General features: G+C 42.2%; 1 protein-coding gene and 1 pseudogene across 1 annotated transcript in view; one reads left to right on the top strand and one right to left on the bottom strand.

The window, feature by feature from the left end:
- The window catches only part of Herc2 (HECT and RLD domain containing E3 ubiquitin protein ligase 2), a 178624-nt gene that overhangs the window by 139783 nt on the left and 13096 nt on the right, over positions 1–25745 (top strand). Inside the window, exons 71-83 of the mRNA XM_051148642.1 lie at positions 5809–5916; positions 7471–7602; positions 8108–8266; positions 8356–8474; positions 8928–9053; positions 9461–9616; positions 10318–10433; positions 10527–10725; positions 11902–12116; positions 18113–18290; positions 18737–18898; positions 20584–20675; positions 21080–21219. Of these exons, the coding sequence (XP_051004599.1) occupies positions 5809–5916; positions 7471–7602; positions 8108–8266; positions 8356–8474; positions 8928–9053; positions 9461–9616; positions 10318–10433; positions 10527–10725; positions 11902–12116; positions 18113–18290; positions 18737–18898; positions 20584–20675; positions 21080–21219 (1902 nt within the window). The remainder of the gene's footprint in view (positions 1–5808; positions 5917–7470; positions 7603–8107; positions 8267–8355; positions 8475–8927; positions 9054–9460; positions 9617–10317; positions 10434–10526; positions 10726–11901; positions 12117–18112; positions 18291–18736; positions 18899–20583; positions 20676–21079; positions 21220–25745) is intronic.
- LOC127192336 (neutral amino acid transporter B(0)-like) lies at positions 23449–25539 on the bottom strand (annotated as a pseudogene).

Below are 25745 nucleotides of genomic sequence, written 5' to 3' on the forward strand. Positions count from 1 at the left end.
ATAAACAGCATTACCAAAAGCAGCTTGGGAGGAAAGGGTTTATTAGGCATATACCTCCTGGTCGCAATCTATATTGAGGGAAGTTGGGGCAGAAACTGAGGCAGGAACTAAAGCAGATGCTGTACACTGGTTTGCTCACTAGCTTATGCTCAGCCAGCTTTCTTATATATCCCAGGCGTTGGCTTCTGTGTTATTGTTGTTTCTAGGCACAGAGGGCACAGAGATAAACTGCCTGGGTTGATGGACATAATAACTGACTTTTGTGTGTATGCTGGCACTTGACTACAGTTGTAACACTGTTCTTTTATATCTGCATCTTGCATGGTACTCTTCACAGCGGACTGGGCCTTTCACATCTATCACCAACCAGGCAAACCTGACCTGGCAGTTCCTTGATTAGAATTCCCTCTGGTGACTCTAGGCTTTATCAGGTTGATAGCTGCAGCCAACTAGAACATACACCAAAAAAAAAAAAAAAAAAAAAAAAAAAAAAAAACCAAAAAAACCCAAAAACAACAACAACAAAAAAACAAGCAAAAAAACAAAAAACCCAAACCCCAAAATACCTATTCCACTATCATGTGAATGACCCTTCACTAAGATCTAGGTCTACAGTTAGCTGACCAACTTTTTAGAAGCAGCACCCCAACATTCTGTGAAGTTATCCTGATGTTGAGCACCTCTGATGTACAATCTTGACAGCCTCTGTTTTTCAGTTGTTCAGTTTTAGTTTCTTTCTTCTTCCTCTTTTATTCCTCCCTTTCACCTGCTATCTGGTTTATCTCTTGAGGCAGCCAGGCAACTTAACTTTACCCTCCTTGGTCCAAATCTGCTTTTGTATACTCCCATAATTCAGCATTCCTCAGCCTGGTCTTTCTGATTCAGTGTGCCATTGGTTTATCTACTTGGCAAGCTGGTTTGTTTATATCTACCAGCCTTAGTAACGTACCTAGCATCTAGTATTTGCACATTGCTCCTTAAAATGCCAGCTGCTGTTGCTGCTCAGCACCAAGATTATTGATCCATTGGGGGTTGCAGAATAGTACTGTCCTATTTGAATTGCTTCCTTCTTGCTTATCAGCCCGACTACTTTAGAAAGGTGTTTTCTCTCACCTTTTAGTTGACTACCCAGGGATACTGTCTACCTGAGAAAGGCAGGATACACGTTTGATTTTTTCCTTGTGTTTACTGAGTTTTAGGAGAGTGAGTCCTTTCTCTATCAGTTTTCCAAAGTGCCCATGTAATATTTGTGCGTTTATGTCATTAAGAACTCATTGACATTGTGGCTTTTCAAAATGGTTTGTTGCTAGCTCCCGTGCAGTCTGTGGTGGCCACGAACTCTAGGGTTGTCTTGTATGTTCTACCTTCCACTTAGGATTGGTATTACAGCCTGGTGCTAGGAGACTTACTGCTACTGTGTTGTCATGGTTTCTACAAATTTTCAGTGACAGGAATAAGCTGGGTGGGCAGATGAATGCAATGACTGACTTTCATATGGACTGCAACTCTAAGTGCAAGGTGTCTGCTAACCCTGTTCCATCCTAGCTGCATCTCCTTCTTCATGTCAGACCCTGATCAGAACAGACCTGGTGTATTGATTTTGTTTCTTCCAAAATCAATTATTAGAAACAAAACTTGAGGGGATCTCTTCCTTCTTCAGATCCCGCTGTCTCGGTTTGCTACTAGCTACTGCAGTAGTTCTTAGACATAATGGCCTCTTTTACTTGTTCTGTAGCCTCGGTTTACTGCATCAGCCTTCTGTCTGAGCATGCAGTAAGTTCCTTTGTAGCTCCCTGCCTCAGTCTAGTCCACTAGAGGTTGTACCATTTGAACTTGAAAGGTTGCTTTTCTGATGTTAAGTCCTTGGATCACTTACTCAAATGTGGAAATGTGAGCAAGCTAATGTTTCCTCTTTGAAGCCATTGTGCTTTTCTACAGTAAAAAAAAAATGCATTAGAATCTATATTCCTTTTAGTCATTCTAGGTAATATTTGTAGATGAAGGGTGAACTTTTAGTTATTAATGTTCTCCTTTCAGGGCATTGCGATATCTGTGTGTTGGGTATCTTGGGTTTAGTGCTGCCTATTTTCCTCCTTGGGTGTTTTCACCTCTGACCCTTCTGTCTGTCTTAGGGACTCTATGTTGTGCATTCTGAGTCTTTTTTTTTTTTTTCTGGTTTAAGTTTTCATTTTGGAATTTTAAAAAAATTGTAGGTTGTGATTTTTAGCATTTGTATATTTTGGTTTCCCTTTTTGGGGGGGCAGGTTTCAAGATAGAGTTTCTTTGTGTTAGCCTTGGCTGTCCTGTACTTGCTTGGTAGACCAGGCTGGCCCCGAACTCACAGCAATCCGCTTGCCTCTGCCTTCGGAGTACTGGGATGAAAAGCCTGCACCACTACGCCTGGCTCTGGTTTCATAATTTTTATCTGTTGCTCCTTGCTGTCTTGTGTCTTTCTATCTGTTGTTTTGAGGTGGTTGTATTGATATGTGGAACCTTTCTAGCCAGTGTTCATTATCTGTAGGGTATGACTCCAAACTTGTTTTTTCTAATAGTAACTTTAAATACTTTTATTTTCTTCATTTTTCATGTGTAGTTGTTGTCTTGAACTTTCAGAATGAGGTAAGGTTTGGGAAAGTGTTTTGTTTTTCAGTCTAGTTTTGTTTTTATTTTAATGTGTTACACTTTCATGACATTCTAAAAACAGGGCTGTTCATGATAAACACAAACCTTTAATACCAGCAATGAGGAGGCAGAAGCAGGTTTATGACTCCTTGAGTTCCAGGCCAGCCAGGCCTACAAAGTGAGAACTTGTCTCAAAAACAAAAAAAGGAGGCTGGGTATAGTAGTGGATGCAGAGACAGGTAGATTTTTGTGAGTTCAAGGCCAGCTTGGTTTACATAACTCAATTTTGGGATATCTGGAGCTACATAGTAAGACCCTGTCTCAAAACAAAAAACAAACAAACAAGAAATGAAAAGGTGGGGGGGAGAAAAGAAAAGAAACCCAAAACAACACAAAAAGAAAAATTAAAAACTAAGGTGACAGCTAGAGTTATAGCTCAGTAAAGTACTTGCTATGTCATCATGAGGACCTAAGTTCAGTCCTCAACCCATGGAAAAGAAATGGGCACATTGGGCTCCAGCCAATGGAATAAGGCAGATGGAACTCTGGAACTCACTGCCCAAGCAGACTATTAAAACCCAAGGTAGACAGTGTCTGAACAACACATGATGTATTTGTCCTCAATGCAGACATGTAACTGCGCGTGCACACACACACACACACACACAGCTCACATACATGCAATAGAAATTGAACAAGAAGTATTTCCACCTAGCTCTTAAGTAGAAATTTTCTGTTTCTCACTTAATATCCATCTACCAACCAAAAATATGTTTCAAATTCAATAATTTCTTAGTAACTCAGGCCATCTGATCTTCTCCAATATAGTTTGTTTTGCTCCCACTCACTTCTTATGTATTCTCACATAACATTCAAAACCATTCTCTTAAAACTAGTCAGAGCCAAAGGTCTAATATCCAAAATATATAAAGAACTCAAGAAATTAAACACCACCAAACCGAATAACCCAATTGAGAAATGGGACTTGGAACTAAACAGAGAATTCTCAACAGAGGCGTATCAAATGGCTGAGAAACACTTAAAGAAATGCTCAACCTCCTTAGTCATCAGGGAAATGCAAATCAAAACAACTCTGAGATTCCATCTTACACCCATCAGAATGGCTAAGATCAAAAACTCAAGCGACACCACATGCTGGCGAGGATGTGGAGAGAGAGGAACACTCCTTCATTGCTGGTGGGAATGCAAACTAGTACAGCCACTTTGGAAATCTATCGGTGCTACCTCAGAAAAAATGGGAATAGGGCTTTCTCAAGACCCAGCTATTCCACTCCTTGGAATATACCCAGAAGATGCTCCAGCACACAACAAGAAACTTTGCTCAACCATGTTCATAGCAGCCTTATTCATAATAGCCAGAACATGGAAACAGCCTAAGTGTCCCTCAGTAGAAGAGTGGATAAAGAAACTGTGGTACATATACACTATGGAATACTACTCAGCTATTAAAAACAAGGAATTCCCGAAATGTGTGGATAAATGGATTGAGCTAGAAATGATCATAATGAGTGAGTTAACCAGAAGCAGAAAGAATCAAATAGTATATACTCACTTATAGCTGCATACTAGCCCAAGTTGCATGGTCCACAAAAGCCTTCACTTACCAGGAAACTGGGACAGAGGGGAGGACATCCTATTGGGACTCTAGATGAGAGAAGCATGGGAGAATAGCAAAGTAGAAGGATCCAGAGGATCCTAGAAACCTACAAGAAGAACATTATGATAGGCAGATTTGGGCCCAGGGGTCCCGCTCAAACTATGGCACCAGCCAAGGACAATACAGAAGATAAACTTCAAACCCCTACCCAGATCTAGCCAATGGATAGGACATTCTCCATAGTTGAGTGGAGAGTGGGGTCTGACTTTCACACATACTCTGGTGCCTCATATATGACCAAGTCCCCTGAATGGGGGAGACCTGGTGGCACTCAGAGGAAGGATAGCAGGCTACCAAGAAGAGACTTGATACCCTATGAGCATATACAGGGGGAGGAAGTCCCCCTCAGTCACAGTCATAGGGGAGGGGAGTAAGGGGAAAATGGGAGGATACAAGGGAGGGGATAACCATTGAGATGTAATATGAATAAATTAATAAATGAAAAAAAAAAAAAAAAACAAAAAAACTACAAAAAAAAAAAAAAAAAAAGAAAGAAAAAAAAAAAGCTAGTCAGAGCTGGCAGTCCTCCATGAGGAACCGCACAGTATATCTCTGTGAGTGTAAATGTAATCTAAAGTCCTGCACAAGGCCAGCCACATTCTCTCCTTTGTTTCCGTTCCTTTTGGAGGTCTCCCCGAAATTGTTCTCACAAGACTTTGGCTGCCAAATATATGAGATTTTACACTAAGCAGTTCTCAGTGAACACCAGCTGGGTATCCAGCAATTCAGCTTAGTTCTGCTCCTACTAGAACACCCAAAGGTTAAGGGCACAATCCCACAAGTCTGTCCCTACTTTACACGTTACCCCACAGCTTACATCAGATTTGGATATAAATCAGAAGTTCACACAGTCTGATTGTGTTAGCCACCTTCCCATCACTATAAATAACAAAACACTTGAGGTTATTAGCTTGTAAAAAGCTAAGGGTTTATTCTGCCTTACAGTTCTGGAGATTGCATTCCATAGTCAGTTTGCGCAGGCATTATGTCAAGGCAATACCACAAATCACTCACCTCATAGCCAAGATGCAAAGAGACAGACAGGAAGGAGCCAGAGTCCCACAATCCTTATAAGGGGAACACTCATAATGACTTAAGGCCCCTCTACCTCCTAAAGATTATTTTACCTCTCATAGTGCCAAATGGGGAGCCAACTCACAGACTTAGGGGCACATTCAAGATCACCCTTAGCTCCATCTTCAAGGCTTCATAATATGCTATGAGCTTGGTCAGGTGATAGAATTACAACATAGAAGTTGGCTTGGAGGTGAGAGAACAGATCAAATTGGCCAAGTGGGGTGGTTTTCTGGCCTTTTAGTCTATGGGTAGAGCCTCTGTCAGGGCAAATGATGGGGAAGGTGGGCAGCCTTAGGCTGTGATTTTGGTGCCAGTTCTTCTTTTGGTGCCAGCTCCTACACATGGTTCTGGTCTCACTCTTCTGTTTGCTTAACTGTGACTTCTACTTGCTCTCTCGAGTTTCCACTGTTTTCTGCTTGCTTATACTCCAGGTGCAGAAGGACTCAGGGTGGAGTTTGACCGGCAGTGCTCCACAGAGAGGCGCCATGATCCTCTCACTGTCATGGATGGTGTCAACAGGATTGTGTCGGTGCGGTCAGGTGAAGAAGGGAGGGCAAGTAGGGACAGTCCTCCTCACTTGTGTTCCATAAATGGAGTTGTTAGCATAAGGCAGGACACTGGTGCTTCATTCCATGGGAACTTTAAGGAAGGTATAGTAAGGTAATACGTTATAAAACAGTAGATTTTGTTTTTCTCTTTCCAGTACTTTGCATAAGATATGATCTGTGTGATGTGTGTGCTTCATACCACTATCAGAGAGGGTTATTGAGTGTCTGGTGTGAGAGATGTCCCAGCAGTTGGAGAACTATGGATGTGTGTGAGAGTACTAGGTACCATGTAGCACGGTTGGCATACTATAGAGCTTAGAGGAATTCTGTTCTGACTGATGGCAGTGAGGGGCTCATCAACTGCTATATGTGGATGGTGGGCAGTGTGCACAGCAGATGAGAGGAACGGTGGTGTGTGATCTTGTCTTATTCCGTTGAACTGCATGAGGTCGGAAGGAGGAGTCTAACAAACTTACCTAAAAACTTTGAGCATTTTAGAATTGTTAATTCAAGGATATGCATGTGTGTCTTTTCAGATCTTTTTTAAAGGTGGTGGTGATGGTGTGTGTGTGTGTGTGCACGTGCGTGTGTGTGTTGTATATATGTATGTCATTCACCCCTCCACACACTCACATACACAACTCCCTGTTCTGAGTATTGACCCCAAGGCCTTTGTGCATACCAGGCAAGCACTCTCCAACTGACCCACATCTTCTTTTATAAAGGGAAAAATCGTCCTTGTGAAAGGCTAAGTGTATAAATGTTTGAGGTTTTATGGACTGTGTGAGGTCTCTGTCTTACCACTCAGAGTGTATGTAATAAGTAGCATGACCGTGTTTCATAGTGTCACACAAGTCTTTGGTCAGATGTGGTACAGTGGTGGTAGACATGGTTTTTCTGTCTTTTGATAAATGTCTGTCAAAAGGAGGCTCAGTTGTGTTATTGTTGTTGTGGGTCTCGCTCCTTTGAGAAAGAAGTCCAGCAGGCTGTGTATATGCTATTGCCTCGTGCTCCTGCCGCATTAAGATGCCCAGTCTCTTGCTCTTTCAAGAGACCATCACGCAGCTCCACAGACCCTTGGATCTGACCATGTTGCTCCATTCCTTCCTTGAATACAGCCTTCACCATGCTGAATTGTTTACAGATGCCCTTTGTCAGAATTTTGGCTCTTGGTGCCGTTGCCCAACTACCTGTTATACTCAGAAGCATCCCTAGAACCTACCTTTATGTGGATCTGCTCTCCCTGCAGGTTGTCACAGTGCATCCTAGTTATGTCATACTCGTTTCTGCATTTGGTAGTAGCTTCTTCTGGGCCAGTGTGTCTGCATGTACCTCAGGTTCTCTAGTATTTAGATCAGAGGCTAAACAGAAATCTGTGGAAAGGTAAAATAGGCTTGACCCACTGTGATATAAGCTTCAGAGGTCTTAGGCTTGAGGAACCTGCTGACCTGATCTGATGTAAACAGCTTTGCTCTGCATCTAGGAAGTTTTGTTGGTTGGAATGTTGGAATCAGCCTAACTCCAGGGTGTACTTTCCTCTGCTAGGTCGAGAATGGTCTGACTGGTCCAGTGAGCTGCGTATCCCTGGTGATGAGCTGAAGTGGAAGTTCATCAGTGATGGGTCTGTGAATGGGTGGGGCTGGCGCTTCACAGTTTATCCCATCATGCCAGCTGCAGGTAAGAGGAGCTGTGCTTATTGGTTAATCTCCTGATATGATCATCACCCAAACAAGTGGATCTGTGCACACTTTTCAGCACTGTCTTCTGCTGCCCTAGGAGGAAACATAGTCTGAGTCATTCCTGGGAAGGGTCAGACAAAGAGCCATCCAAACCTTCTAGTTGTCAGGGTGCTTAGCCCCATCCTTACCTCTTGTAGAAAGGAGTTGGTACTGGTTGTAGCTCCTAATGCTTTTGTTTCACAGTTAATGTCAGTTTGAAGAGCATGGCTCAAGATTGGACATAGTTGCAGTGGTTGAATGCTTGTAAAGCATGTGTAAGCCCTAGATACAATCCCCAATACAGGAGGCAACAAAAGCGCAAAAAGCTTCACTTACATGACGTGGACAGCAGTGCTGTGGGCTTACCTTCACTGTGTTCTAGTTGGGAGTTGAGTTTGTGAGTTTATCCATAGGAGGTGGTCCCTACCACATCACATAGGGACATTTGCAGGACTTCTTTACAGGCCCTAAGGACCTCCTCTCCGATCGCTGTGTCCTCTCCTGTCCATCCATGGACCTAGTGACCTGTCTCCTGGACTTCCGACTCAATCTCACTTCCAACAGAAGCATTGTCCCTCGTCTTGCTGCCTCTCTGGCTGCGTGCGCTCAGCTGAGTGCCTTAGGTTAGTGGTACCTCTGAGGTCGTGGCTGTTTACTTGGGTAGAAGAACAAAGTAGTCCAGCTTCTAACCTTTCCCTGTGTGTGGTTTCAGCTGCCAGCCACCGAATGTGGGCTCTTCAGAGACTGAGGAGACTGCTCACCACAGAATTTGGGCAGTCCATTAACATAAACAGGCTGCTGGGAGAAAATGATGGGGAAACAAGAGCTTTGGTATGAAGCAGAAGGAGGGTTTCCTGACCTGTGGCTGCTTTTGTCACATCCAGGCTTTTTTCTCATGCTGCAGAATTTGCTAAGTTCAAGCTGGTCTAATTTTTATTTTAAAGTATACATATTGACCCCTGTGAATATAGATTTTACAAGCCGGACTGTCTACATCCCTTTTATTGTACTGTAATGAGACGGCTCCATTCGGTTGTATCTAACCATAGGAGGAGATGAGCAGGATTTGTATGCCAGAGAGAGGAAGTTCCCTGGGAGTGGCTATCTTAAACCAAGACCAAACATTCTGACTGTTGATACCTTCTTTTCATTATGGACACACCCTTCCTTAGTTGAGAATTTAAATACTCATTTTTAAAGGGGATACTTAGAAGAACAAAAGAAACCTGTGGCTCCCCTGCATTCTGTACTTCTGTAATCAAATATTGTTTTGTTGTTTTTAAGAGCTTTACTGGTAGTGCTCTGGCTGCTTTGGTGAAAGGCCTTCCAGAAGCTTTGCAAAGGCAGTTTGAATATGAAGATCCTATTGTGAGAGGTGGCAAACAGCTGCTCCATAGTCCATTCTTTAAGGTAATGTTTTATTTATTTTTGGAGTGGTAGTATATAGCTCTTTGGCTGGGAGGGCCACTGGAAGCCATTTTGGTAGTGTGCAGTGCAGTAGACCTGTTTGGGAGCAGTCCTTAGTATTACTGAAAGACTTCATTAAATACACCTCAAGAAGTAGTTAAGTGATCAAAGCTTTTATTCCATAAGCTGTTCTCTCATATTAGCATGCTTTGAGATGCACAGATGTTCATAGTTATTGTGTGCTGTGAGTGTTGTTACTGTTGTCGGTGTGGGACACTGTTGTATTCCTAGAAACTCACCCTGAGGGAATGAGGAGCTTGAACAAGGGCCCTCGAGTCTCAGGATGGCAGCCAGTGGCCGTCTCTCAAACATTAGCTGTATTTTGAAGAATCCCTGTGTTTCCACTGCAGGTGCTAGTGGCTCTTGCTTGTGACCTGGAATTAGACACACTCCCTTGCTGTGCAGAGACGCACAAATGGGCCTGGTTCCGAAGATACTGCATGGCCTCCCGTGTTGCTGTGGCCCTGGACAAAAGAACACCATTGCCTCGTCTGTTTCTTGATGAGGTAATATTATATATTGCTTTTGAGATGTGAATATAATGAAAAAGATGCCAATATAATAAGACAGTTTGTTTTGCTAAGAAATATTTTATAGAAACTTGTGGGTAAAAATGGATACTATAACATTTGAATTTCAATTAGCATTAATTTTTACCAAAGTAAATAAGATATAATGATATAGTATGGGTATTTTAAACATTTTTAAAAGATTACATATTTTTATGTGTGTGAATATTCTGTCTTTATGAACACTAGAAGAGGGAATTAGATCCCATTACTGATGGTTGTGAGCTGCCATGTGATTGCTGGGAATTGAACTCAGGACCTGTGGAAGAGCAGCCAGTGCTCTTAACTGCTAAACCATCTCCCCAGCCCCATTTTTTACCATCTAAAAGTTGATGTGATAATACAGATTTTTCAAATTCCGTATAAAATCGTGATGCTGATGTTGGTATAACTTCATATTTTCATTTCCCATTTAAAGATTTCTCCTGTCTTCTTAACTTTTTTTTTTTTTTTTTAAACAAGAAAGAAAGGGTAAGTCAGGTCTCATACTGTATCCTAAGCTGGGCTGGAACTCACTCTCTGTAGTTCAGGCTGGCCTTAAACTTCTGTCTCAGCCACACCAATGATGGGATGGCAAGTGTGAATCACCACACCCAACTTACTTGTTTGACTCATAATCTCATAATAATGTTTTGTAGGTAGCTAAGAAAATTCGTGAGTTAATGGCAGACAGTGAAAATATGGATATTCTCCATGAAAGCCACAGCATCTTTAAAAGAGAGCAAGATGAACAACTTGTGCAGTGGATGAACAGGTAATATTTCAGATCTAAGAGACAATGTTGTATGTAAGTCTTTGTATACAAAGTTCTTTCTCACAGCAAATGTTGTTTTAATGTCTGTTGTAGACGACCAGATGACTGGACTCTCTCTGCTGGTGGTAGTGGAACCATTTATGGGTGGGGTCATAATCATAGGGGCCAACTTGGAGGAATTGAGGGTGCAAAAGTGAAAGTCCCTACTCCATGTGAAGCACTTGCGACTCTCAGACCAGTGCAGTTAATTGGAGGAGAGCAGACACTGTTTGCTGTGACAGCTGATGGGAAGGTAAGGGCATAGTTTTTTGGGGTCATGCTGTCATTAAGATTGAGAAAGTTGTTAGTAGATATTTTGTTTGGATTTATATGTTTAAGGACTTGTATTTAAATACTATCTGAAGAATGTTTATGACTCACCAATAACAGGTAACGGTCTTAAATATTCCTGTATAATCTTTAGATGTATTTTAAGGGCTGTGGGTATTCCTGACAAAGGACCACTAGGGCTCATGGCCTGTGGCACGAGCAGCTGGGAAGCACACAGAACACAGAAGGGTCCTATTCACCAAGAGAAACAGGGGGTGTCTCTCCAACACCAAATGGACCAAAGCAACATCGGGTGCCAGATGTTCCTCCTCCCCCCCCCCCCCCCCCCCCCAGGGTCCACAAGGACACCAGGAGTCAGGTGAAAGTGAATAGAAGAGGAACGACTGCAAACTCACCTCATTTATTCAGGAAGAGACAGGTTATATGGCTTTGGGTGACCAATCGGGTTCCTCCATACCATCTCTGAGCTGGCCAATGGATGCTTATTGCTGGGCAAACTAGCCAGGTCATGCACCCTCTGCCTGATCACTTCGGCAATCCTGGCAGTAGAAGCTGCCCCAGGCCAGGAGCCCTAATGGCCCTTCATCAAGAATGCCCACTAACTGCTTTATCTTTTTCTGTTTTGAAATGCACTACACTATTAGCTGTATTTCTTTTAAAAATTAAACAATTGATATCTGGCTTACTGTTCTCTTTGTAATGAAACTCATGAATCTCTGTAGATAGCCGTACTCTATAAGTGGATTTTAGTTCCTTTTCAGTTTGCCTGCTTATCTTGTTTTCCTTTTGGATAGAGGAAGGAAGCTGTATCCTTGTAGTTGGAAACTGGAGTACAACACCGGATGGGGGACATAGTCCTCCAGTTACACCTTTGTGGACATGTCAGCAGCAACCCGTAGGATTTTCCCCCAAGGAGCCTCACATCTCAAAATTCCCACCATCTCTCGTAGTGCTACTGTAGGGACCATGGCTTTTACACATAGACATTTGGACCCAAACCATGACAGTATATAAAATCTTAAAATTTCCTGTGACTTTTACCTTTAAATTAAAATTTTCTCTGTGGTGTAAAAACTGTATAGAATGCTGATTCTTTTGGATTATTAAATACATGAATATTTATGTTTTCTCATCTTAGCTCTATGCTACTGGCTATGGTGCTGGTGGAAGACTGGGAATTGGAGGGACAGAGTCAGTGTCCACTCCAACATTGCTGGAGTCCATTCAACATGTGTTCATTAAGAAAGTTGCTGTGAATTCAGGAGGAAAACATTGCCTTGCTCTCTCTTCAGAAGGAGAAGTGTACTCTTGGGGTGAGGCAGAAGATGGGAAGTTGGGACATGGCAACAGAAGGTATTGTGTAAAAATATAATTTTCAATGTTTTCCTTGCTTTGTTTTAATGTGACACAGTGTGTTGATCTTTGCCTTCTATTTGCAATAACCTGATCAAATTAGGAAGGTTAATGACAGATTTGTCGGAAATAGGGTCACATGTCACTGTATGTGGCTTACCTGTATGACTCCTGTATGGGAAGGAAACATTACATCTTGAGGTTTTTTATTTACAAGTTTTACAAATACTTAGCATATTTTTGTCCATCTCCTTGCTACTTTCCAGTGAACCACATTGGGCATTTGGGGTATCATTATATGATACCAAAAATTGTAAGTATGGAAGAGATGGTACGAGTGATGAGGAGGGTACCATTCTTCAAACCAAGGAACCAGACTCAGTTGTTTTTCAAAAAACTTATTGTGTCTACCACCCAAAATGGAAATGGAGACATATCTTAGAAATAACTAAAAAACATCAGAAAGAATATACAGCAGCCCAAAGACACTGACTATCAGGCAGCAATATATAATTCCCTGAGAAATAGGAAACGAACAAGGCTAGTTCAAAAAGTTTCCCCAATCGGTCATCAGTAGACAGTTTCCAAGCCACAGAGTCAGGAGAAGCCCTGGTGTATGGTGACAGAATCCTGCAGTTTAGAGGCAATGGAACTGGAGATCTAAGGAAGCCAGAAGAGGTAGAATTTACAGACAGTACCACGGAGGGAGTAGTACAAAGAGACCTCAGAGACCTGTAAAACCCAGTAAGGCAGTCATATATAAAGCCTAGGAAAACCACTTAAAATGACTGAAAGAAACGATCCTTAGTGCTCACAGAGAGGAGATAGAGCTGCCAGAAACTTCATAGTTCATATGTAATTAGAATACAAAAAGTAATAATGAAGGACTGAAGAGATGGCTTAGCGGTTAAGAGCACTTTTGACTTGGGTTTGGTTCCCAGCACCCTTGTTGGAACTCTCACAACCATCTGTAACTCAATTCCAGGGGATGTTATGACCTCTGTGGGTACTGCAAGCACATGGCACACTTATATGCAAGCAAAACACACATATCAATGAACACATAAGCACCTGCTAGCAGGGGAAGAAACGAGTCATACACTATAAGTATGGTTCCTCTGCCGTAACTTAAAAATCTGAAACCATGTTTTATAAATAATAGAACTCAAAGCTCAATTATGGTTAGGAATATAAATAAATCCCTTATCAAGGTAACCTTTACAATGTCCTTTAGCCAGTCAAAAATTGCAGGTATGCAGAAGAACAAACAAACAAACAACCTATATGAAAAGAAAAACTAGTCACTTAAAACTGGTTCAGAGATGGCATGGTGATAGAATTTATTTATCTTAACCATATACCATATTTTCAATAAGCAAATAAAAGCTTGAGCATGTTAAGTGGAGCCTAAAATCCCTCAGACTAGCTCCAGGAACTAGTGAAGAGGAGAGAAAAGAAAGTCTTGATGGTTCCAAGGAAAGGAGAATTGAGCAGGCAGTGAACAGCTGGTTAACGGAAACCAACTGTTGGTTGAACAACTAGCTAAAGGAACTAGTTGTTGAAGAGAGGTTGAGGAACAGAGCAGAAAAGAAATGCTGAGACCCAGGCATATACAGTACAAACTGAAAGGTCTTGTAGCCTAGGAGAACTTTATTTTTCTCCTGCTTTCCTTCCTGTCTGTTTCTTGCTTATTCTTTCCTTCTCTCCCAGTACTTTATTTAAAGTGAAGTTCAGTTTTTTTCATTACTTATTACATCATGATTTTCTCATCTTTTACAATCAATAGAGCCTTTAAAAATCAGCAGAGCAAGAAAAACAAAGAAATACAAACAATTCTGTATAACCTACAATAAAGCATACAGCAAAAATCAATTTCCAAGCAATTGTCAGCATGGCCTGATTATTATTTCTTAAATAGTACTTGACTAAAGCCATTGTGTTTATATGATTGTCATAGCAACATAGCTTGTACTAAATGTTCAACACAGAAAAGATTTCTTACTTGTAGTCTCAAACCAGCAGATATGCTATCCAAGCCTAAAGTAACTTACAAGGCATCCACTATTATAAAATACCTGTAAAGCATGACGTTCGAAGCCTACCTTCTATTACTTTCATCACAGACTCTAAAGAGACAAGTTTTACTTTTCTACAGCTAACATTATCTAAGCAGGTACTGTTATGTCAAAGTCCTAATTTTCTTTTCAAGCAGTTTCTGCTTGGCTGCTCACAGTCAGAGAAAAAAATTCTCTCCTTGTCTCAAGGCTTTGGCCAGATGTCTTCTTTCAACATTCTCTATGGGAAAATATTTTCCAGTGTGAATTTCATTAGGGCTGAGAAATAAGAGAGAAAGGCAGTTTTAGGAGAAAAAGCAGATTGCAAAGTAGTTTTTAGGCAAAATTACACCTGGACCATACATAGTATTTAAGGGCAGTAGTGATCAGCCAGAGATCTTTGGAACTTCATCAAACAAAGCCTCAACAGCTGTTCTGGATATCTAGAGATCATGCTGGACAGTCAAAGGTCTCTAGAACATTGTCAAGCGGAGTCTCTATGACTTGTCCTTATGTCTCTAACACTGAAATTTATTTAAATGCCCAAATGAAAGTTCCAAAGATGAAAAATACACTCACAAAAAGGAAAAATGAATTGGATGGAATTAATGCCTGAATAGCTGTTATAGAAAAAAGACCAGTGAACTGGAAGACAAAGAAATAAACACTAAACAAAGTGAAAACACAGGGGTGGAGGAGGAGCGTTCAAATGACAGAACACTAAGTAAACTATGGGCAGTATCAAATGACTTAATGAATTCATAATTAGAGCATTTAAATGAGGGGAGTGGCGGTTTTAAGAAATAACTTGAGACTCCAAATTGATTAACAGCTGTAAACTCGGGTTCAATAATCTTAAATAATTCCAAGCAAAAGAAACATGAGGAGAAAAGTAAAGAATATACCCACCACAGTAAATTAACAATAGAATCTTGAAAAGCAGTTGGCATGGGCCAGATTAAGCTATAATAGGTTAAAGACATGTTTAAAGAAGTGAAAAACAATAATAAAGTAATAAAATAGGCTGGAAATCAGAAAACATAGTCAAGTAGAAAACAAACAGCAAGGTGAGATCTTAAGCCCAAGTGTGTTTCATCAGGTGTAATGGGTCTGAACACTCAGGTCAAGCTCGGCCTGGGGGATTGCTCAGTCTGTTTCATGCTTAGGGGCCTGAGTTTGACTCCCTGAAGCCATGTTTGTTTTTTTTTTTTTAAAGCACAGTGGCATACACATGTAACTCCATTGCTGAGCAGGCAGGTCCTGAGGCTCAGTGGCCAGTCAGCCCAGCAAACTTGACAAGATTCAAGTCAGTGAGAGATGGATCTCAAAAAAGGTGGATGTCCTCTGAGGAATGACACCCAAGATTGTCCTTTGGCCCCCACACCTATACATGTGCATGCATACTGCACACACTTAAACTAAAATCAAAATGATGGGAAAATGTATACTATGCTAATACTAACCCAGAATAAACAAACCCACAATACATTAATAACATACAAAATATATTTTCACAGCAAAGAATACTGACCAGGGTTAAAGGATTTCTTCATGATGAAGCAGTCTGGTTATGAAGAGAACATAGTAAATGTTAATCTTAGTCACCTAATAACCATTGCAAATTGATGAAACTAAAAATATGCTAGAACTGTAGGAGCTAGAGTGATGACTCAGTGGTTATAGAGTACCGGCTAGCCTTCCCGAGAAAGCAGGTGTCATCCCAGCATCTACATGGTGCCTCACAACCATCTGTAACTCCAGTTCCAGGGGATCCAAGACCTACTTCTGGCCTCATGTTGGGCACAGGTATACTTGCAGATGTACAGAACCCATACAGACAAAAAAGAAATCATAATGAAAAGGTTTGCTAGAACTGCAAGGATAAATTAGACAAATCCCGGTGGTCATGGCTTTAAATACCCTTCCTTTCAGAATTCATAAAACTGAATAGATTGAAAAATATGAAATGCATAAAAAAATCAGCTAACAACTAACTTGACCTAATTAACATTTTTAGAAAACCGTGCCAAACAAAATTCTAATCTTTTAATGTGTGCACAGAACACGTACCAATATAGACCGAACATTGGGCCACAAAATAGCAGAAAGGATTTACATTTATACAACATTTATTCTCTTACCTGCAAGGAAATTAAATTGGAAATCAATAGCAAATCTTTGGAATTATCCTTTAATGCTTGGAACGCAAATAAAACGTTTCTGTCCTTTATCCTAGCCAAGGGGCAGAAAAGTAGTTAAAACATCAAAATAACTGATAGATCAAAGAATGAGTGAAAAATCAAATGCTCAATAATTTTAAACAGAATGAAAGTGAAATTAGTGTACTAAAATGTGCAAAAACAGTATTTGGAAGGAAACTTATAATGTGGAGTATCACTTTTAAAGACAATAACAAAAATGATACAAAACCATGACTTCAGGATATATACACTATACTGTAAGAATTCCTATTGGAAGGTCAAATGCAACTCAAAAAGTTAACACAGAAAGCAAGGAACTAGGAAAACTGAGTCTTGGAGGTAAATATAGTTAGCAATACTTCTGTCAAGGCTGATGGTGAAAAGAGGTCACAGGGATTTAGGAGACGAGAAGTTTTCATGAATAGTTTGCAGGTGTGAAAAGATCACAAAGTAAGGTTAGGGATGTAGTATTGTGGCTAAGCATTAGCCCAGCTTCCTAGCTTACTCCAGGCCCTGAGCTCAGTCTCTGGGACCACCAAGATAAAACATCTTTAAAAGTAAAACAACAAAATGAAAAACCATAATAGCAAAAAGCAAACAAAAAACCTAGAAGCATCAGCAACTGTGATTATGTTTTCCTGTAATGAAGGTACTTGGGTGGAGGCAGGTTAGAGGTCATGAGATTAGGGCCAGGCTTGTCTGTGGTTCACAGAGTGAACTCTAGGCAGCCAAGGACTGTGTGCAGAGTCCTGTCTCAAAGCAGGAACCAGAGTTTAATAAACTGCTTTATGGCAACAAATGCAACTTCTTACAAGAATTGGACAAACTCAAAAACAAACAAAAAGCCAACAACCCACACACTCAAAAACTAATTTTCTTTTTTTAAAAGATATATTTTTTTATTTATTATTTATACAGTGTTCTGCCTGCATGTAACACCTGCAGGCCAGAAGAGGGCACCAGATTTCATTGTAGGTGGTTGTGAGACATCATGTGTGCTGGGAATTGAACTCAGGACCTTTAGAAGAGCAGGCAGTGCTCTGAGCCATCTCTCCAGCCCTTTAAATTAATATTCTGAAAACACATCTCCCAACCAAATGACTGGTGATTTCTGATGTAATGTAACCTACTTTTTCAGAACATTCAAGAGAAAGGAGAATTCTCCCTGGTTTCTTTTTCTCTTTGGAGACAGGATTTTGCTATTTAAAATTACTCAGGCTGGTCAAAAAACCATCATCTTTCTTTCTGCCTAGTCTCTCTGAGAATTCAGGTGTGCCTCACTAAACCTGTTTTGTTTTGGGTCTTTAGGATGCTGGGCAAATTCTTAACCACCAAGCTACAGTTTTGTACTCTAATTCATTAAAAAAAAAAAAAAAGATAGCTCTATCTTTATCAAAACCAGACTCTGTCTTTGCATATATCTGAAAGTTAGTAGAGGACATCAGGTCCCATTATAGATGGTTGTGAGCCACCATGCACTTACTGGGAATTGAACTCAGGATCTCTGGAAGAGCAGCCAGTGCTCTTAAACCACTGAGCGGTCAACTCTAGCTCCCTAAATGATTCTTCTTTATTGACTTAACAATTGCTTGACTGAGAGGGACTATTTAGAGGCACAGATTGAATGAATTTATAGCAAGCAGAAATGTTTAAATTTTCTTTAAGTTTAAACAAGTGTTCAACTTTAAAAATATGTAAGAGTAAAGTATACTTTTGTCATATTTGTTGTACTTTCTTGCAGTCCATGTGACCGCCCTCGTGTCATTGAGTCCCTGAGAGGAATTGAAGTGGTTGATGTTGCTGCTGGTGGAGCCCATAGTGCCTGTGTCACAGCAGCTGGAGACCTCTACACATGGGGCAAAGGACGATATGGCCGCCTGGGGCACAGTGACAGTGAGGACCAGTTAAAGCCAAAACTGGTGAGAAGGTACTGGGTTTAAGTGCCCAGACCCAGGCTCCAGTGTCTACTCATGCTGGAGTATTGAAGTGCATGGGGCAGTTTGTTTTTGGTGCTGTTCTCGCTTTATTTTGGGGTCAGTGATTATAGTATGTTTTCCTGTTAATGGAAATAAACTGTTTTGCTACATATGTGTTTCTTGTAAAGTGAATGAGCAATATTCATGGTTAGTTCATTGAGACCCTGATGCCTGCTTCCTACAGTTCAGATTTATATTCTTCATATAAATATAATTTTATATTGTTCATATATAGAGAAATATATTTCTATCTTAAATAAATGTTAAAATTCCCTCTTTGTAAAGTCTTAAACATTCATATAGCAGTAACACTATTATAAAGCCTTATTTTTTTTCAGTGATCTCCATGTGTACTGTCAGCTGAAACCTGCATCTCTTTTTTTCTGAAGGTGGAAGCACTACAGGGCCACCGTGTCATAGACATTGCCTGTGGCAGTGGTGATGCCCAGACACTGTGCCTCACTGATGATGATACTGTCTGGTCCTGGGGAGATGGAGACTATGGCAAGCTTGGCAGAGGAGGCAGTGATGGTTGCAAAGTGCCCATGAAGGTATTTCCTGTCTGTGCGACCCAGATCTCCAATTGCTTTCCCTTCAGTGTGCTTCTCAGGAGCATTCTGTTCATTGCAGGAGGTACACTGGAGTAAAAGTGAGTGAAGGGGCCAGGACAGTTGGATGCCTTGAGTGATGTTTGTGTCTACTTGGGAACGGCATGTAATCCAGCTGCGTTTCAAAGAGCCTTTGGTTTTATTAGTTCGTAGGCTGGTTCCACTCACTTAAGTTTACAGTGGTAAATATGCCATCTAATGTAGGATATAGACTAGAGCTTGCTTCTAGTGGATACGATGGGTTTAAAGCAAAGAGAAGAACCCATGTGCTGCCAAGTCCATAGGCCTAAGTTAGGGCTTCATTGTGTTGCTTTTAGGGACTCAGCAGTTTTGTAATCCTATTGGACTGACTTGACTGTCTTGGTGGGTGGCTGTAGAGATTGAGGGGAACAGTGTGTCTAGATCCTATTAGGTCACTGTGTTTTCTCTGTGCCTTGCAGTGTGTAAAAATGGTGGTGGTGTACAGTTGGAGTGCTTGAAAGAAGACTAGGGTTTCTGTATGCTCAGTATCCTTCTTTGCTGAGTACAGATGTGGAACAGAGTGACTCAGGTCACAGATATCCTGGGGTGGAATCTGACCTGGAGGTTTACCCCAGGAGCCCCTCACATAAGAGTACAGGGTCCAACCATATAGCTTTTGATTTGGAGTTGTGCTTGTCAGTGCAATTGCTATTTATTTCAGAATGACTTTTTTCTAAGTTATTTTAAGTTTTTAAAATGAAGATACACAGTGAGGAATAGTGGTATACACCATAGTCACAGTACTCTGGTTATTCTCTAAAATAAAATTTAAAAAAAAATCAAATTAAAATCCTCTCCCTTATTCACACTGAACACTGAATTTATATCTCAGGGGGGCCCCATTTCTGTCATCTGTAGCCCTTCTTATAAGTTGCTTAGGATTTCTACTTTCATGAAAGGAAATGGTTTGCCTTGGACTATATTGACCAAGAAAGGCTTTTTACATTTGAGCATTAGGATGTTGGACATGGGGAAATCTGGAGAAGAATATTACTGATGGCAACTGTGATAGGGCAAGAAGCCCAGAGAGACTGTTTAAGAGAATGAAGTTTTATTTAAGTTAATTTTAAATTATGGGAAATTAAATAGGAAGACATACACAGAGATCACAAGGAGCAGAGTTCGCTGGGTAAGAAGTGATGACCAGATAAGTGAGGCCTGATCGAATTCCTGGACACTGGATTTACAGGGTAGACACTGGGTGTTCATGGAGTCAAAACAGGTCACAGCATTGCTAACTGAGGGTGTGTTGATTACACTGACCTGGCCAGAGGACCAGGACCGTAGTTTTCCTGGACATGTGTCCCCTGCTGTCTGTGGCTGCTTCCTTGTGGGTCTCAGGGTCTGACAGTGCTGGAAGCAGATGAGTGAGGACAAGCACATATGTTAGAGACTACTACATTCTTGTCAGTCTTGGGGAGAGGAGACTTTAGACTTCACCGTGACATGGCCTGGGTCTTACTATGCTACGTCACGGTTCTGTTTCCTTCCTAAAATTACTTTGGTTATGTTAGATGCTAGTACTGTATTAACTATTTGACAAGAGGACAGCGTTTCAGAGTTCTTACTAGGTGAAGCCTGTCTGATTGAGCCTTTTTTCTTTCTAGATTGATTCTCTCACTGGCCTTGGAGTAGTTAAAGTGGAATGTGGATCTCAGTTTTCTGTCGCTCTTACCAAGTCTGGAGCTGTTTATACATGGTATGTCAGACTCTGTACACTCTCACTAAAACCATATTTTGAAGTTTTTGTTTGATGGGCATTTTGTCTGCATGTATGTCTGTGTACTATGTGTGGCTGGTGCCCACAGAGAACAGAAGGAAGACATCATATCCTCTTGGAACTGGATTTAGAGATGATAAGTGAGCTACCATATTGGCTTTAAGAATTGAACCTGGGCCTTCTAGAAGAACAGCAAGTTATCTTGATGGTTGAGGCATCTCTCCAGCCCCTAAACCCACTGAAACTATTTTAACTGCCTTCTTGTTGACTTCTGTGACAGGCTATGATTTGGGAGCTGGAGTATAGAACTTACACCATGAGGGCAGCAGGGTGGAATGCAGAATTCCATAGCCCAGTGAGGTGCATTCTTTTCTTTTATGCAGGGGCAAAGGTGATTATCACCGACTGGGCCATGGATCCGATGACCATGTCCGGAGACCTCGGCAGGTCCAAGGGCTGCAGGGGAAGAAAGTAATTGCCATCGCCACTGGCTCTCTGCACTGTGTGTGCTGCACAGAGGACGGTATGTTCAAACAGAACTAAGGCCAGTAACTACTCTAAGATTGCCTAACGTAATTTGTGCTGTCCTTCTAGAGACTAAGGGCAGGGTTTGACCCCATCATCTTCAGTTCCTGGTGTTATACTCATGAATATGTTGTACTGTGTGGCTATGCAGAAAGGCCTGAGACACTGTCCTCAGACAGGCATGCTGTGGGTCAGCCATTGGCATCTGGGAACTCTGTCCTGACAGGATTCCCTCCTTCCTGTACTATTTGCATAATGTAGTCTGTTCTGGCACCTGCTTTCCTCTGGGGTCTGGAGCTTAGGTTGTGCCAGGTGACCATTGTCTATCCCAGTGAAAATTCTGACTATGTCTGTAGCCATCATGCTTGGAAAACTGTATTTTACAGTAGTCATCACACTACAGTAGTGGGACAGTAGTGTACTGTGCACAGTCACTTGGACAGCACTGTAGAAACTGGCTTCTTCTGCCTTTGTCCCAGGGATCCCCTTGCCTGGTTTTGCCCTAAGGCTTTCCATATAGCAAATCATAGCCATGAGTGTTGAGTGTTTATGTTGAGGTGTATGAGTAAGTGCTAAAAGTGGGTCCTAGGAAGTTTTGAGGACTTTGACACAATAGTCAGAGACAATCTCAGCATGGTCACTAGGTCTTTCAGATCAGAAAAGGAGACAGCAAGTCAGAGAGGTGCCTAGGAAGACACAGAGAGATCTACAAAGTGAGGTACTCTGGGCCTGCTCTTGCTGGCTTTCAAGCTGGAGATAAGAGTTGGCAAATGTAGGTTCAGAGGCTGGGACTAGCAGCCAGCTGACAACCAGCAAGGAAACAGAATTTCCATCCTATGAACAGATGAATTATTCCAACAGTTTGAGCAAGAAAATACTCCCTTAAGGCCCTGTAGGACTACTAAGTGTACTTTTCAGCCAGGAAAACCATGAGGGTTTGCTGTGGCACTGGAGAGCTAGCCCCCAGCTTCCACTTAAACAGACTTTCCAAGGTGTGCACCTTCTGAAGCCATTCATAAGTTGCATAAACATGTAGCTTTTAATCAGTCATTGATGGGAGGATTTCATACATGAATAAGCAAGTTATATGGCCTGTGACAAAATGACATTGTAGTTCTTGATGAATAGCTTAGGATATACTTTTGAAAAAGTCTAGTTCTCTACATTGTAACCACCTTTGTCTCAATCATCCCACATCAGAGTGCAGTACACATAAAGCTAAGAAAGCCAAGAAGGGACGAGGAATAATCACAGAGTCTTACTGGCTAGGCCACACTTAGGGCGGCTTTTATGTGACTGGCTCTGAAACAAATGACCGCAGAACTCAGGAGAACATGGCAGAGAACATGTGGAGGCCCAGAGCGAGCCCCTGACACAGGTCACTGGCCAGCACACTTGCTCCCGTTCCCACGTGTACCATCATGGAGCTCTGCTCTGTGGTGCTTCCTTCCTCTTCCTGGGAGTTAGATTTTTCTCATGTTTCCTTTGAAGATTCACTTGTATGGTTGTTTGTTTGTTTAAGATGAGGTTTCATTTTGTCCTGCTGGCATCTAATTTGTTATGTAGCTGAGGATGACATTGACTGATTCTCCTGTCTTCACCTCCTAGTGATAGATTATAGGTGTGAACCACCACTCTCTACTCCAACTTGTACCTTTTTTTTTTTTTTTTTTTTTTTGGTGATGGTTTCATTGTTAAAAAAGAAAGTCCTCTGAAGTGAAAGTATTTATCCTTGGTTTTAGCCCAGGAGTCAAGTGAATGTTTATTATCATGGAGTGGACTGCTGAGACACACACACACACCACACACACACCACACACACACCCGTGCTATGGCCATTAATATAACATTTCATCACCACACTTTGGCTTTCAAAGATAGAGAACTCTGTATGGTGCTTCATGCCCTGAGATGGGTAGGCTGGGTGGCTGTGGATATTGGGAAATGTCATCTTTTTGAGTTGAGTGGGAGATGGGAACTGAGGCTGGGGGAGATTTGTGGAGACATTCATATATATAAGCATGTATACCTCAACAGTGAAGCTTCTAATATCCTGTCCAGAAAACAGGCAAGGACCCCTGGCTCCCTGGAGTGTGTAAGTACCCTACCCCTGGAGCCCATGCTGGCCCATTTTTCCAGCCCTCCTGACCTTCACTTCTAATGTGACACTAGCAGGGTATGGAAGGTTCCTTTTGATCTTCATTTGACAGATTCCTTCTCCCATGTGTTAACATCCCTGATAAGTTCCACAGTACTGTTTGAAGAGAGGGCTCCCCTCTGTGGGTAGGTGTAGTGGATTCAGAGATGCCTCATCCTTACTTGGATCCCCTCAGGTTCTGGCTCTGTAACTATGTAATGAGCCACATAACTTTGAAACAGTTCTGCTCCAAAAGCATCACATCACGTCACCTTCCACATTGAGGATGGTGCAGGACCCATCTGCTAGCCACTCGTGGCCCAGATCAAGGAGATATCCTGAACAGGGAGGCTGACTGCCTCCTAGATGATGGCAAGTGTGGAAATGCCCCCTTCAGGATGCCTGCAGGGACACCGTAGCCATGACCAGGATGGTGATGATCTTAAGAAAGTCTAGGGATGCTCCATAGAGCTATATCTACAGCTGCCTCCATCCCATACCTGTTGGTTGTGGAGCCGATGGGCAGGATGAAGCAGCTTGTGTGTTTGGCCGTACCACTTTCCACAAATTTCATCATCAGGGGCAATGTGGCTAAGTTACAAAGCTGTGGGCAGGCTTATCACGAGGCCTCACAGGAATCTATAGGGGTTTTTGGTACTAAAGATGAAGTAGACGAGGGTACAACCAGGAACCTCTGGATGGTGTGGCCCAGCAGGCAGTTTAGAATGTATTTGCCAAGGCTCATGAAGAGTTGGCGAGTGTATTTCATTTCCTCAGTCTTAGTGGCCACAGGCACAAAATGTCCATGGGAACTACCATATAACCCAAGAGACCAGAACCATGGTGGCATCACTGAAGAAAGGAATGAGCCGTTTGCCATCAGGCCCCAGCTTCCTCAAGGCCACACAAAAGATGATGGCAAACAGTACCAGGCCCGGGATGTTCATGCCCTTTACCACATATCCCAGCTGGACCCAGCTGCCTTGGTCTCTCTTAGTGTACAGGTGGCAGCTTGCTGTACTTTATACGTGTTGGACACATGCAAGGCAGCTCAAGAGTATAATGCAGCAGACACCAGCTTGGAGGAGAAAATGTTCCTCACACAACTAGGAAGGAACACAACACCTTCTCGTGTCTCTAACCAAGCCTCTGATGGTGGTAGAGGAGGCACCCAGCAGCAGTGCCAAAGGCAAGCCCACTCTGAGTACATTCAGAAAAAGAACAGTACCCATGCATGCAAAGGCTCTCAGGTCCAGGCTGGAGGCACCTCCCATCAGGCTACATACCAGGGTGGTCAGCAGGCACAGCAGCAGCTCTCTGGGAAAGGTAGGGGAAGGGGAAGGCAGTCAAGTGAGTGCACACTGGGGGTAAGGAGGTCATTGTCCTCAGCACTTAAGTACTCCTGCCACCAAGACCTACATAGCACCATGCCAGCCACCATCATGAGTAGCACCAGCAGGTGGGCACAAAGGCAGTGTGCACCTGGTCGTAGGAACTGCTGCAACCACCTATTGCTCTGTGGTTCTGTCTTGAGCCCAGCCTGGGGCAGCTGTTTGCAGTAGGACCCACACCTACCACCTCCTTGGTGTCAGCACTTAAACTGAGCTGCAGCAAGGAATTTCCTTGAGAGCCCAGAGGTTCTGAGGATAGAATTGAGGCTGAAACTTTTGAGGATGCCTTGGTTTTAGGTGTCCACAGGCTCTTGGAAGTTGGTGTGTTGTCCTGTGCGCCTAAGCCCCTTAATTTTTTCCCATGGTGATGGATCCCAAAAAGATCAGAGTTGAGAGCCCTGGGTTAGATTTTGGTGTCAGGGGAGGCTGGACATTGTGGATCCAGGAGTTCTTCAGGGCTGGAGATAGATGTCTTTGGCTCTGGGAAGGCATGAGGGTGCCCAGGTGGCTAATGTCTGCAGGAAGCTCAACTCAGGTGCTGTAGATCCAGGATGCCTGGCTCCTGGATGCTGGGATCCCAGGTCCTGAGATACTAGGGTAGGTTGCTTGGATCTTGGGCACTGGGTACCAGAACCCAGAGTGGAGTGGACTGAAGGTCCCTGGGTCTAGAGAGAAAATTCAGATTCCTACCTGCAAAAAGACAGGGCCTGGGAACGTGGGCAGTGGGTCTTTGCTTTTGGTCTTAAGTCATCCTTTTAAGTGACTTACAGTTGTCTTTGTTTTCTTTCATCACTCATGTTAACACCAACCACTTGCTCAAGTTATGTTTGCCAGGGTTTTCCTGTGTGGAAATGGTTTGTAATTACTAAGTATTTGTAAGAAAAATAAAAAATCTACTTGAATGTCCCTTTTCTCATCCAGTATTTTCCTAGGTTATTCATTTGTTACCATTTTTACTGGCCGATCCTGAAAGTTGGATCATTTAGTTGTTTGTGT

This window comes from Acomys russatus, chromosome 7 (genome assembly GCF_903995435.1).
Source record: "Acomys russatus chromosome 7, mAcoRus1.1, whole genome shotgun sequence".
NCBI classification, from domain to species: domain Eukaryota; kingdom Metazoa; phylum Chordata; class Mammalia; order Rodentia; family Muridae; genus Acomys; species Acomys russatus.